The following is a 16019-nucleotide window of genomic DNA, read 5'->3' on the forward strand; positions in this document are numbered from 1 at the left end:
CTTTATTGATGATTTTTCAAGGAAAACCTGGATTTATGTATTGAAAAGCAAGGATGAGGTATTCCACTGCTTTAAAATATTTAAAGCATTTGTTGAAAGAGAGAGTGGCAGACAAATTAAGATGGTGCGTAGTGATGGAGGAGGTGAGTACAAGTTTCCTTTGGAGCTTGTTCATACAGATGTTTGTGGCCCGATGAACATATCATCAGTTGGAGGTAATAAGTATTTTTTAACCTTTATTGATGATTTTTCAAGGAAAACCTGGATTTATGTATTGAAAAGCAAGGATGAGGTATTCCACTGCTTTAAAATATTTAAAGCATTTGTTGAAAGAGAGAGTGGCAGACAAATTAAGATGGTGCGTAGTGATGGAGGAGGCGAGTACAAGTCTAATGAATTCAAGAGGCACTGTGAAGAACTTGGGTTGCAACATAACATAACGTGCCCCTACACACCTCAACACAACGGAGTTGCTGAGAGAAAGAATAGAACAATCATGGACATGGTGAGGACCATGCTTAAAGCGAAAGGTATGCCAAATTATTTTTGGGCTGAGGCCGTAACATGTGCAGTATATTTGATAAACAGATCACCCACTCGGAGTGTTCCTAACACAACTCCGATTGAGGCATGGAGTGGATTCAAACCCAATGTGCAACACTTGAAGGTATTTGGGTAAATTACTTATGTTCATGTTCCCAAGGCAGCAAGATCGAAGTTGGATGATAAGGCAGTGAAGACCATTTTCATTGGATATAAGCATGGGGGATACAAATTGTACAATCCAATGACAAAGAAGAAGGTGATTGTTAGTCGTGATGTTACATTTGTCGAAGATATGGAATGGCAATGGAATGCAGCAACTGAAATGGATTAAAAAAAATGATATATTTATGTTTTGAAAGATGATGTGGAAGATGGAGTCACTCTTGAAGCACCTGCAGTTCAACCTGAAGCACCTGCAGTTCTACCTGAAGCTGTAATTCAACCTGAAGCTGTAATTCAACCTGAAGTTGCAACTCCAATTGCAACTATGATGGAGCGACCAAGAAGGCAACAACGACAACCTGTACACCTTCAAGATTGTGAAGTAAATCTTGATGGTGAAGTTGATGACAATGGAGATTTAGTTCACTTTGCTTTTCTTGCAGAATCAGAACCTGTGAGACTTGCCGATGCCATTCAACACCCGAAATGGCAAAAGGCTATGAATGAAGAATTGATGGCGATTGAGAAAAACAATGTCATGACTCAAATTGGGAAGGTTGTTCCAAATCAGAATTAAGGGAGGATGTTGGTTATTAATTCATATTTTATTATTATTAATTCAGATTTTATTACCCTTAAACTATTTTACCGTTATATTGCATTAATGGTCAATTTACAGGCCTGTTAGTATTCCTATTTTATAGCTTCCAGTAATTGTGATTTTATTATATATATGATTGAGTAAATCAAAATGAATAACTTTAGTTTTGTAATTTTTTGCAATTACGTTCAATCGGTTGCTATAACCTTTTGCCTTCTCTTATTTCCTTCAATTAGTTCCTACACACTCACCATTTAACGTTTTGTATAAAGTGACGTTTTATGTGTATAATTAAAATTGTCGTAATTTATTTGATCGGAAAACGATTTCAGTGAAAAAACAACACATAAACATCACTATATACTATACAATATGATGTTTTTAACTATCATTATTTTAAGAAAAATTTGAAAAACAATACTTAAGTTTCAATATACGTAAATTGAATACTAAATAAATAGAATTCAGTCACCAATTTATAATCTCATTATTTAATAAATTTGTTTTCATAATTAAACAACTAAACAAATTTATAATACCATTTAATTAAATCTATTTTCACAATAAAAAAATTAAATACTACTCATAGTTATAATAAACATTCATTTATTGCATTGAAAACTGAACACAAAATTAATAGTTGTTCAAAAGTACACCAAGATAAATACACAAAATATTTTTAAATATGATAACATCTTATTAGACTATTACAATCATCTTCCTTAATATTTACTTCCACCACTTGATTCTATTATTTTGTTGGGTGATAAAGCACAATTTCCAACCTAAGGTGCCTACATCTAATGCTTAAAATAGATAAAAAATAATTTCAGATTATTCATTTTCAATTTTTATAATTATAAAATAAAAGAAGACATTAATAATAAATATTTAAGTATATTAAGTTATACCTCATTCCAATTGACATAATTTTAGGTTATTTGAAAAACCTTTCTTTAACATCATTAAAAGTTCTAGATGTATTATAAACTAGAGAGTTATAAAAATAAAGAAATGTATTTTTCTATTCAAGAATAACAATTAAATATACAATCATTGTAATTTTGAATTTCTTTACAGTTTTTATTAAAAAAAATTACAATTGCAATTACAACTACAACTAATTTATTTTATTGTTATCCTTAATGGGATGTTTTTTCTTACTCTTGAAAGAAATAAAATAATGTATATATTTGTAGTAGGCAAAGCTGTAGTAGGCAAATATAGGTTTCAATATTTTTCCATCTTCTAGCCTGAAACAATCTCAAATTATAGAAAAGCTTAGCATTTAGTTTGCTAAATGTAGACAACACTAATAATTAGCAAGATATTGATTCTAATTATCTAGTGGTCTGTTGGAGAGAGTTCATAAAATTTAGTTAAAGCGAGATTGTAGATAATCTGCTGAAAAGAGTTATTTATGTATTTTTCATTAATTTCTCATAGAAATTAATAGTAAACGCTCTCTCAACCATTTAAACAAATGTCATTTTAATGTACAATCAACAAACCAATGTCAATGAAGTCTATGTTTCGTTAAAGCCACGTAAGATTTTACTTGAGTGAATGAATATTATGGTAAAGAATACTTTGTTTTAGATGATTAAGGCAAGTAAAATAAGAATATGGAATGTGTGTACGGTAAGTTCGTTAATTTAAGATTTATTCATAAAGAATCATTTCATTGATATAATAGGTTTCTATTTGTTCTTAGATTTTTTTATGAATAAATATAGTCTACTCATATATTGTTTTTGTTAACACATGAATTTTAATATAGTTTTTTATTTTTATTTTTTATTTTTTTTAATAATATATTTTTTCATGTGATGACACTCACATATTATTGCTATTACTTGAGGTGTCAACCTAACTGAAATTTCAAGTTATATAATGATGCTTGACATGAAAGTTTTTTATAAAAAAAAAATAAAAAAATTATATTTGGTTCATACATATACATTATATACATTTGATCCATTTAGATAGTAACGTTCTAATGAAAAAGTAAATTTAATATACTTAAACAAATATCAATATATTTGGTTGTTGGAGTTGCTAAATATAATGTGTTTCTTTTTCCTATGCCACAAGAAAATTTTGTCTTTAACATTGGTATACATATCTTAGACCAAATTGACAAATGGTTACCGAAATTGAAAAATATTTTTTTAGTAAAATATGTTTTTCGTCATTCTAAATTTTTTTAAACAGTTTTTCTTTCAATTATTTTGACTTATTTTCATACATCTGTTTGGAATTTGAGTTTTGGTTCTGGAGGTAACATTTAATAGCGTTTATTAAGCACTATTCAAACTACTCTAAATATAAAAGTGGTATATTTTAAAAATAATGGAAAAAATATTTAGAGTGATAAAAATATAATTTTGAGAAATATAAATAAATAATATTTTTTTTCTGCGTTTGTTTATTGCAACGTAGGGATCAGAATAAACAAATTAAGCCAATTTTATGTATGTCCACTTCTTTTACTGCAAACTATAGCATATAAAAATTCTTGTCCAGATGATATTAAAATTAAAAAAAACTGTAAATTAAGTTGTTGTAAAGTGTGTGAACTTTATATATATCTCTTATAATTAAAGCATAGGTAAATTAAGGTGATAAAAATTGTAAATATAATTTTAAGGAATTAGTTTGAGAACCCAATTAAAGAAGTATTTCATGACTTACTTAAATAAAGACGAGACATAAATATATTATAGTAAATAATGGAAAAATGATCGAAATAAATTTTTATATCCTGATTGAGAAACAATATTAATAATGCATTTGATTTTTTTTGTACTTTAAATATTTCCAAATTATTCTAGGACTAAAAGTTCCACCACATGTAGAACTGTGGCGGAAATATCTTTCCATTAATATCGTGTGTCTTATATAAACACTTGATATGCACGTATATAATTGACGCAGTCAAATGACAATATACTTTGAAATTAATAATTATTGATTTATTTTTATCAGTTGAACGTAGGTATACACTAACATTTAATTTAATGTGTTAAAATTTTCACATCCATTAAAAATTAGAATATTAAATGAATACAAAATATAATCCAAACTCTCTATCGAAGTTAAATGAATTTGAACAAATCATATAACTAATTCGACATCAGAATTCATATGTTCTTTTCATCAGACAACAACAACCCAAGTTGTGTGGCTTCTTCCTCATCATCAACTTATAATTTCTAACCTCTCTGGTACGCTTGTTATTACAAGGCTATTTTTTTTTTTTCAAATTCCATATATTATGTATTGTAAAACACATAAATTCTTTTAGGTGAAACTTATGTGTCAACTTTCAATCAATATTCACTGTCGGTCATTAATTCAAATTTTATTTACTAAATTAGAGTTTGAATTAGTCTTGAATTGTTGTCCTAGTTTACAGTCAGTATTACGTTAGTGGTTTTGAAAGTGTACAAGGCTATTAGTATTGTGTTAGTGTTTAGTTATTACTTATATTTTATAGTTTTTGGTAGTTGTAATTTTATTTTTATATATTGTCGAAGTAAATCAACAAAATGCATGCAGTATATTGTCTTCTATTATTTCTTTCAAACAGTTTCTACAATTGTTATCAAATCCAGATTGTCTGTTATCATGAAATCTACCTAATTATTGGTCCCTATCTTTGATTGAAAAAAATTACAATCGATGATGCGTGCAGATGAGAGTTTTGTTCGATTATCATGAGTTATGGGATGTCATTGAGAATGGAGTGTCTGCATTAGCTGCTAATGCAACTGAGACGCAATGAGTAGCGCATCGTGACCAGAAGAAGAAGGACAATAAGACTTTGTGTCTCATCTATCAAGGGATGAATGACGAAACCTTTGAGCAGATAAAAGGAGCAACAACTGCAAGTGAAGCTTAGACCATTTTGTTAACCAATTATAAAGGCGATGACAAGATCAAGAGGGTGTGCCTTCAAACTTTAAGACGCCAATATGAACTGCGGTAGATGGAAACCACAAAGACTGTTGATGTTTATATCAATAGAGTTCTTGCCTTAACGAATGAGATGAAGACCAATAGTGAAACACATTCGGAGCAGGCAAAGGTGGAGAAGATTTTGAGGTCTTTAACTCCCATATTTGAACATGTTGCCGCAATTGAAAAGGCCAATGCCCTTTTAACAATGACAGTAAGGTTATTGTCCGGTTCCCTACGAACGTATGAGTAGTGGATGAATGACAATAAGATTGAAAAACCAATTGAACAGGCTTTACAAGCACAATCCTCAATTCCAAGCCTCAATTGGTAACTCCTATCATAAGCACGGTAGTTCACAAGGTAGAGGACGTGGACGTGGTGGTAGCTATTCCAATAAAGGTTGTGGTGGCCAGAACCATGGAGGTGCTGAGCAAAACAACACTGGTTCCAATCACAATCTGAGTTCAAATAACTCTTGGCGCGAAGGACGTGGTCGCGGAGGACGTAGGGACATGTATAATAAATCAAATGTGTAATGTTATAACTACCATAAGCGCGACCATTATGCAAATGAATGTAGATCAAAAGGTGATAATCATGCTGTCAATTGTGCTAAAGAAGACTATAATCACGAACAAGATCAAGAGGATCATGCATTACTAATGGTAGCCATATCAAATGAAACTCCAAACAATCAGACGTGGTATTTAGATACAGGTTGCAAGAATCATATGTGTGGTCAGAAGGAGCTGTTTGCATATTTGGATGACTCATTTCGCACAAAAGTGAAATTCGGTGATGGCAGATTCGTTTCGGTGACTGGAAAAGGGCAGATTCTTATCACATTGAAGAATAGTGATCACAGGTATATCTATGATGTTTTCTATACCTGATATGAGAAGTAATCTATTGAGTATGAGACAGTTTGCCGAAAAGGGTTACGTGATGCACATAGTTGAAAATCAATTCTCAATTTTTTATAAAGAAGGTAGCTTGATTCTTAAATTTTTTTTATAAAAAAATCGCATGTTTCTAGTATATTTTAATATGGGTGATTTCAAGTGCTTGAATGCAATAATGAATAATGAATCGTGGTTATGACATTTACGTTTTGGCCACTTAAATTTTCAGAGTTTGGAAAAATCTCTCCAAATTGGTTTACCCCATATTCATTACTCTGATCAATTGTGTGAGGCTTGCATTTTTGGAAAGAATCACAGGATACCATTTGTTAAAGAGTCTTGGCGTGCGAAATTTCCTTTGCGCTTGATCATACAGATGTTTGTGGTTTGATGAACATATCATCAATTGAAGGTAATTCGTATTTTCTAACCTTTATTGATGATTTTTCAAGGAAAACCTTTGAAAAACAATGATGAGGTATTCCACTACTTTAAAATATTTAAAGCATTTGTTGAAAGACATAGTGGCAGACTAATTAAGATGGTGCGTAGTGATGGAGGGGTGAGTACAAGTCTAATGAGTTCAAAAGACATTGTGAAGAACTTGGGTTGCAGCATAACATAACATGTCCCAACACTCCTCAACACAACGGAGTAGCCGAGAGAAAGAATAGAACAATCATGGATATGGCGAGGAGCATGCTTAAAGCGAAAGGTATGCCAAATTATTTTTGGGCTGAAGCTATAACATGTGAGGTATATTTGATAAACATATCACCCATTTGGAGTGTTCCTAACACAACTCCGATTGAGGCATGGAGCGGATTCAAACCCAATGTGCAACACTTGAAGGTATTTGGGTCAATTACTTATGCTCATGTCCCCAAGGCAACAAGATCGAAGTTGGATGATAAGGCAATGTAGATCACTTTCATTGGATATAAGCATGGGGGATACAAACTGTACAATCCAATGACAAAGAATGTGATTGTTAGCCGTGATATTACATTTGCCGAAGATGAGGAATGGCAATGGAATGCAGCAGTTGAAATGGATTCGAAAAAACGATATATTTACATTTTGAACGATGATGTGAAAGATGGAGTAACTCTTGAAGCACCTGTCGTTCAACCTGAAGTTGTAATTCAACTTGAAGTTGCAGCTCCAATTGCAACTACGATGGAGCGACGAAGAAGGCAACAACGACAACCTGTACTCCTTCAAGATTACGAAGTAAATCTTGATGATGAAGTTGATGACAATGGAGAATTGATTCACTTTGCTTTACTTGCAGATTTAGAACCCGTGAGACTCGCAAATGCCATTCAATACCCCAAATGGCAAGAGGCTATGAATGAAAAATTGATGGCGATTGAGAAAACAATACATGACAACTCACTGATCTTCCGAAAGGACACAAAGCAATTGATGTGAAGTGGGTGTACAAGATTAAAGTGAAAGCAAATGGTGAGATTGACAGATACAAGGCAAGGTTGGTAGCAAAAGGATTTGAGCAAAGAGAAGGCTATGATTACGAAGAAATATCTTCTCCTATAGCTCGAATGGAAATAGTGAGATTAATCATTGCTTTGGTTGCACAAAGGCAATGGAAAATTCACCAAATGGATGTCAAGTATGCGTTTCTAAACGACCTACTTGATGAAGAGGTTTATGTAAAGCAGTCGTCGGGTTTCATACAATCCGGCAAAGAGGAGAAGTTGTACAGACTAACTAAGGCTTTATATGGTCTTAAACAGACACCAAGAGCTTAGAACAAAAGGATTGATTCATTTTTCTTCATGCCACTGGATTAAAAAAATGTGCATCAGATCATGGTCTTTATGTAAAGACTAATGATTATGGAGATTTGCTAATTTTATATCTCTATATTGATGATGTGATTTTTACAGTAAGTAATCTCAAAATGATTGGTGACTTCAAGCATATCATGATGAAGGAATTTGAGATGTCTGATCTCGGTCTTATGTCCTACTTTTTGGACATTGAAGTCATCCAAGGAGACGATAAAATCTTTATTCATCAGAGAAAATTTGCTGCTGAGTTTTTAAAGAAGTTTAAGATGGAGGATTCAAACTCAGTTAAGACTCCAATTGAAACTGGAATTCAGCTTACGAAGGAAGGTGACTCACTTGTACTAGACTCGACTTATGTTATGCTGTGGGATTGGTTCGTCGGTACATGGAGTCACCTCGACGGGTTCATTTACAAGTTGTAAATAGAATTATGCGCTACATCAAAGGTACTACAACTCTTGGTCTATTTTACTTTTCATCTAAGAAGATTGAGATTGTCGAATACTCAGAAAATGATTGGGGTAGAGATTGAGACGAGAGGAAGAGCACGAGTGGTCATTGTTTTATGCTCGGAAAAACTGTTTGTTTGTGGTCATCAAAAAAACAGTCAATTATTGCATTATCCACTTGTGAAGCTGAGCATGTAACAGCAGCAACAAGTGCTTGTAAATCAATTTGGCTCAACAATATTATGACTCAAATTGGTATTAATCTCGATGTTCCAATCAATATTTATTTTAACAATGTCTCTGCAATTAATCTAGCAAAAAATCCGGTTTTTCATCAAAGAAGTAAACACATTGATTTTCGATATCACTTCCTGCGAGACCAAGTTAGGAAGAACAAATTAGAATACTGCAGATCAGAAGATCAGATAATAGATATTCTAACTATGCCATTGAAGATCGATGCTTTCATCAAGTCAAGAGATCTGTTGGGCATGAAGGTTGTTGGTCATTAATTCAAATTTTATTTTTACTAAATTAGAGTTTAAATTAGTCTTGAATTGTTGTCCTAGTTTACCGTTAGTATTGCGTTAGTGATCTAGTGGTTTTGAAAGTGTAGTCCTAGTTTATAAGGTTGTTAGTATTGTGTTAGTGTTTAATTATTGCTCCTATTTTGTAGCTTCTGATAGTTGTAAATTTTTTTTTTATATATTGTAAAAGTAAATCAACAAAATGTATGAGTTCAGTACTATATTGCCTTCTATTATTTCTTTCCAATAGTTTCTATACTTTCTACCAAATAATCTGTGATAAATTCCCTTTTGTACAAAAAGGAAAACAATTTGATGTAAATAGTCGAAAATTGATCAAAGATGGTTCTATTCTTGAAAACCTAAATTTATAAGAAAATTGACATATTAAAAAGAAAATTCAGTGTAGATTAGAATTTATGTTATTATTTTAAAGTGTCAATAAAAATATTGTTGTATCGATGAGCCTATCATCTGCTTAAGACTAAGGTTGTGTACTCATAGGTCAAGGTTCAACCCTTGCCATCAGAAATATTATCTAAACTGAAAGAGTTATTAGGGTTATTTGGTTTCAACGAGTGATTTACGAGAAGAAAGAAACTTTCACAAATCAAATAATAAAAAATTAATAAATTTTTTAGAAAAAAGATTAAACCTTATTTTTTCACAAATATGCAAAATTTTGTGGAAAATCATGGTTAAAATATATATTATATTAAATATATATTTTATAATTATTATATTAAATATACATTATTATTTCCTTTATATTCATATTCATATTTATATTTATATTATAATAAAATAAGTATAATTAACTATGTAATATAATATAAATAATAATAATTATTAAAATATTAATAAATATATATAAAATGATAATTAAAATAAAATACTAATAATAAATTTATGAAATAACAACTATAATAAAATAATTAAAAAAGTTATAAATAATAAATAATAATTATAAAAATAAATAATAGTAATAATAGTAAAATTAAAATTATTAATTAATTATAAAATTATTATCTTTTATTTAGTTAAAATTAATTTATATTAATATAATTAAATTCATTATTATCTATAAATCTATAAATATATATATATATATATATTATTTTATAACTTTTAAAAATTTATTATATCTATGAAATCACTCACAAAATTTTATAAATTTTTTCTTAACTTTTCACTTTTATTTTACTTAATCCAAACAATCTGACTTTATCTTTAAATTCACTTTTTCAAATCTACAGGGGAGTTCTCTGAAGAAGAAATTAGGACTGCGGTTTGGAATTGTGAAAGTTCTAAGAGCCATGACCCTGATGGATTTAATTTTGGTTTCATAAAGTTTTGTTGGGAAATTTTAAGGATGGATGTGATGTCAGCGGTGAAGGATTTTGCGACAAAGAGCCATTGGCCTAGAGGTTCAAATGCTTCCTTCCTTTGTCTTGTTCCAAAAGTTGAAAATCCTTTGCAGCTTGGTGAGTTTAGGCATATTTCTTTGATAGGATGTTTGTATAAAATTATCTCAAAAGCGTTGTCTCTACGTTTGAAAAAGGTGATTAGCAAAGTGATTGATGTTAGACAGTCTGCTTTTCTTGAAGGTAGGGGTTTGTTGGACAGTGTGCTGGTAGCGAATGAGGTGCTGGAAGAATATAAAAGGAAAAAGAAGAGTTGTGTGTTCTTCAAAGTTGACTATGAAAAAGCATATGACTCGGTTAGCTGGGAGTTCCTATATTATATGTTGGAAAGATTGGGTTTTTGTGCTCAATGGATTCGATGGATAAAGTGTTGTTTAGAATCTGCTTCAGTCTCTGTATTAGTGAATGGCAGTCCAACTGGGGAATTTACTCCTCGGAGGGGACTTCGTCAAGGTGACCCGCTTGCTCCGTTCCTCTTCCTTATAGTTGCAGAAGGGTTGGCTGGGGTGTCTAGGATGGCTGAAGAGAAGAATTTGATTGATAGTCTGGAGGTTGGAAGAGATAAGGTGAAGGTTAGTATGTTACAATATGCTGACGATACATTATTCTTTTGCGAAGCGAATACCAAAAGTGTTTTTAATATTAAGGCTATCTTGCTTTGCTTTGAGCTCGCTTCTGGGCTTAAGGTGAATTTTTTAAAAAGCAGTATTGGCGGGATGGGGTTGGATCAATGTTCGCTTCAGCGTTTTGCAGCTACTCTTAACTGTAAGGTGATGGTAACTCCTTTTGTCTATTTAGGGTTACCGGTAGGAGGTTGCCATAAGCGCAGTGTTTTTTGGAACGGGGTGTTAGAGAGAGTTCAGGGCAAGCTGTCGAGGTGGAAAGGCAGGTGTTTGTCGATGGCTGGGAGGATCTGTTTGATTAATTCAGTCCTCTCCTCAGTTCTGTTATTCTTTATGTCCCTATTCAAACTGCCATCTGGGGTGGCTGACAAGTTAGTTCGGATCCAAAGAAATTTCCTTTGGGGGTGGGGTTCTGACAGAAGGAAGATTGCTTGGGCCTCTTGGAATAAGGTTTGTGAGCCTCGGGACTACGGGGGTCTTGGAATCATTGACTTAAAGACTTTTAACCTGGCCCTGCTAGGCAAGTGGATTTGGAGGTGGGGGTCGGCCAAGGGAGGTTTGTGGAAAGAGATTCTTGACTCTAAATATGGTGGATGGAGGAATTTGAGAGCGGAAGGTAAACCCTGCAGGGGTTCTCTTTGGTGGAGAGACTTGAAGGAGGTTTGGGCCTTGGTGGGCTGGGGCAGAAGTTTTGAAGATGGGGTTGAGTGGAAAGTTGGTGATGGAGGAAATATTTCATTATGGGAGGACAGCTGGTTGAATTGTGGTGCTCTGAAGGGAATGTTTCCGAGATTATATTCGCTTAGCATGGCTAAAGCTGCTAAGGTGGCCGAGTTCGGGAACTGGTTTAATGGTGTTTGGATTTGGCATTTGTGCTGGCGTAGATCCCTCTTTGACTGGGAGAAGTTGTTGGAGGAGCAGTTGAGTCAGTTGCAGCAAGGGGTGAAGATGGATGTGGGAGGGGTGGATAGCTGGGTCTGGAAGGCTGAGGGGTCTCAAAGTTTTAATGTTAACTCAGCTTATAGCAAGGTAAGGAGGGTTAGTGATGGGGAGTCCTCTCCGACCTACTGTAGGTTGTGGAGGTGTAAAGCCTTGCCTTCTGCTGTATTCTTGGCCTGGAGAGTTTTGGAAAATAGGATTGCAACTAGGGTTAATTTGGTAAGGCGCGGGATGGTGGTTGAAAATCCTGTATGTTGCTTGTGTGGGAAGGTCGATGAGTCGTCGAGTCACTTGTTCGCCGTTTGTGACTTTGCTTGGAGGGTCTGGTGCCTTTACTTTGAGTGGCTTGGAGTGTCGTTCGTAATCCATTCGGATCCAATGCAAAATTTTATTCAATTCAGGTTGAGTCAGGCATCTGTTTCGGTTAATGATGTTTGGGGGGCAATTTGGGTTGGAATTGTGAGTGAAATCTGGAAGCATAGGAACTCGGTCGTCTTTAATGGAGGAGTGGCAGATGCGTTAGAAGTTTTTCCCTCAACACAAGTAAAGGTGTGGTCTTGGATTGCTGCAAAGTCCTGCGAAGTTTATTTTTCCTATCCCTGTTGGGTTCTGGATCCTTTGGCCTGTATACGGCTGATTCGGTAAAGCTAGTTAGCGCTTGGTTTGGTTGGTCTTTTGACCGACGGTTTTGGGTGTCGAGTTAGGAGTTAAATTGTATGTGTGTTTGTAAAAGGGTTGAACCACCCCTGAAGTGGTTCTCATTTATTGATTTTTTATTGCTGATAAAAAAAAAAAAAAACTAATCCAAACAAAGGATTATAGTTGAATCGATCTTGAAAAACAAACTTAGAAATTAAAGGTATTCGAAAAAGTTAGATTTTTGTTATGACCAATAAGAAAATAAAAGATCTCATTGACCAAATCAAACCAATAAAGGAAGCATTTTCAAAACTTTTCTTACTTACAAAAAAGCTTTTAAAAATTATTTTATTTTATATTTTTTTTCTTCTTTTCCATTCATTTTTGACAAAACCAAAAAAAAATTTCCAGAACACCATCCCATAATTTGATCACCATATAATTTATTTTGGATGAGCATTCGCTAAATTCAAAAATTGAAAGTCGAAATTATATTTTTGAGAAACCAAATTTTGATGACATATGGAATGACCTTCTTCCACCCTTGGTCATTATCGAAAAAAATATCTCCAAAATTCGGAGAAATTTTCTTTTGAAAATAAACCAAAATCTCACCATGATCATAAATCAGTGCGCTACTTGGAGAAAAAAAGTCCGGTTGAGTCACTGCACACCAATTCCCACGCTCAAGCTTTTCCACTAAAATTGTTTGAGAAATTGAACCACTAAATCAAATAGCCAAATCACGTAATCACCAAATTTTCTACTAATTCACTAAATTGGTTAATAACACAAGCAAATACTGTATTGGTTTTCAACCAATTTGAACAATCAACACACCATATTTTTTCACCAAACCTGTACAGTAAAACAACAACACAAACATATTTTGTTTCCTGCTCCAAAATTTGAATCATAAAATGCAGTGAATCATCACACAAAATAATTTTTTACAAAAACATTATCTGCAGCTTAAACCAATACACAAATTGCTTCAAAAACTCCACCACAAAATCAACGCGACTTTTTACAAATCACTAATTCAGGAACATAATAACTAAACTTCTCTATTTTTCGAAAATTTCACAGGATTGAACAATTCCTATTGGAATTCGCACTCAAATGGAACTCTAGTGTAGAATTAACGCACCTCTTACTCAGCTGTCAACGTCACTGGAATTTCACCGTTTCCAACTTCAATTTGCTTGAGTAATTTTTCGTTCGCACAATACAAATTGCTTCAAATTCAGTTTACAAGATTGGATCAGAACCACCGAAAGTAAATCACCATTCCAATAATATTCTCCGTTCACTGATTTTAGGTCACCTTAAACTGCTATTTCCGTTCACCGATTCCGTTTGTCGGAATCCGCAAGAGTTCTATTCACAAATCGCAAATAAAGAATTGCACCGATGCGCGCCAATGAATTCATTTTTGTTTCTGCCTTTTCAATATCGTGCCAAGAACTCCAGCAAAATTGATGAACACAATGGGAAAACGTAAACCGAAAAGTAATCAACACCATTGTAGGGCAGTGGTCTCGAACTTGAGAAGAAGAATGTCACCCATAAATTTATATGATGTCAACTTCAAAGCAATTGACCCAATGTAGGATGATCTTATGATTATCACGTTAGAAGTAGAGAACTTTACACTCATGAAAATCCTGGTGTATCAGGGAAGCTCACTACACATTTTCTACTGGAAAACCTTTAAAAAGTTGCAAATCCCAGATGTTGACATCCAAAGCTTATGGTGATGAGATAGTGTGATTATTGGGAGCGAGTATAAATATGAAAGGTTACATTGACTTGTTTTCTAATTTGGGAGAAAGAAGTTTGAAAAGTCAGACTATCAAGATCTAATACTTGATAATCGATACAAATACCTCATACAACATTCTCCTGAGAAGATTATCCTTAAATAACCTAGAAGCTATAGTGTCAACATCAAACTTGACAATGAGGTTCCGTTATGCATCCAGAGACATCATCACGATCCATGTCAACTAAAAAACCGCGAGAGAATGCTATGTTATCATCTTGAGGATCACACCCTTATATCCTAGTTGAGATTGCCAAACGACAAATGATTGACCTCAATCCATAATAAATGATGATGTAAAGGTCAAGCTTGACAAAGACACAATCACCATCTGATTAAGGCACAAAGGGCAAGAAACAAGGATAAAGACCAACCTCGTAGAATCTGAGGCCAAGATGATATATTGGGTCCCCTTTCAAAATGTTAACCTATTCACATGGACAGTCGAAAACATGTCAGGGGTAGACCCTAAGGTGATCTTGCACAAGTTATTCGTGTATAAGGAAGCTCACACAAGGTTGCAAAAGAAGACAAAATTAGGGGATTAGAAGCGGAAAGTTGCCAAAGAGGAGATTGATAAGCTTATCAATGTTAGATTTATCTAGGAAGCACGATACACAACATGGTTAGAAAACATAATTATGGTAAAAAAAGTTAGTGAAAAATTAAGAATTTATACATACTATATGGACATCAATAAGACATATCCTAAAGATGTTTGTCCCTTACAAAGTATGAACTGCAAGATAAAAGGTCCTCAATTTTCTAAATGCCTACTCACAATATAACCAAATATGAATACACTCAAAAGATGGGAAGAAGACGATTTCTATGACCAACAACACTAACTGTTTTTCTACAAGTTTGATTCAACTTTCTATGAACAAACGACAACAATTTCTCAAAAAAAACTTATGCACCCGAAATGGATGTTCTTGCAACTCTAACATCTAATGCAAAACTAATAGTAATGTTGTAACACACAACTATTGAAACAAAGACTTATTCCTAAACATGTTTATGATATTAGTCGCAAAGATATCTACAACACTACACTAGTTAATAAAAAAAATAAAATAAAATATATATATATATATATATATTTATTTATCTACGAAAGAAAAACTCAATTTATCTACGGAAGAAATCTGTAAGTAACAGTCAAAATTCGTAGGTAAATAAGCATTACCTACGGAAAAAAAATCTGTATGTAATGTGGGCGTAGATAATTCAACATCTTTTATTATTAAAATTTCAATTATTATTTGATTTTTTAATTTTTTTTTAATTATTATTTACATATATTATTTAATGCCTATTTTTATGATTATTATTAACAATTATTATATATGTTTTGACAATTATTATTAAAAGTTATAAGTAAACTATAACAGGTGAGACTCGAAACCAAGTCCCTTGAAAAATAACGAAAAAAACTTTAATTATTACACCAAACAAGTTTTGTTGTCATGTTATCATTATTATTAATATTATAATATTAATAATATATATACTTATTAGTTATGATTATTATTATTTATGAATATTAGTTATGATTTTATAATTATGCATATGATAATAATATTTTTAATATTATATATATAA

At 32.7% G+C, this 16019-nt stretch overlaps 1 protein-coding gene across 1 annotated transcript; it reads left to right on the forward strand.

Moving 5' to 3' along the window:
- Window positions 1-7146: 7146 nt before the first annotated feature.
- On the forward strand, window positions 7147-12595 carry LOC150029477 (uncharacterized). Its single transcript, XM_090303026.1, has 4 exons — window positions 7147-7604; window positions 7655-7920; window positions 8085-8315; window positions 10221-12595. Exons 1-4 carry the CDS (start codon window positions 7147-7149, stop codon window positions 12593-12595), a joined length of 3330 nt encoding a protein of 1109 aa, XP_090159152.1.
- Window positions 12596-16019: the final 3424 nt, after the last annotated feature.

This window comes from Phaseolus vulgaris, chromosome 1, assembly GCF_051622355.1.
Source record: "Phaseolus vulgaris cultivar YP4 chromosome 1, ASM5162235v1, whole genome shotgun sequence".
NCBI classification, from domain to species: Eukaryota; Viridiplantae; Streptophyta; class Magnoliopsida; order Fabales; family Fabaceae; genus Phaseolus; species Phaseolus vulgaris.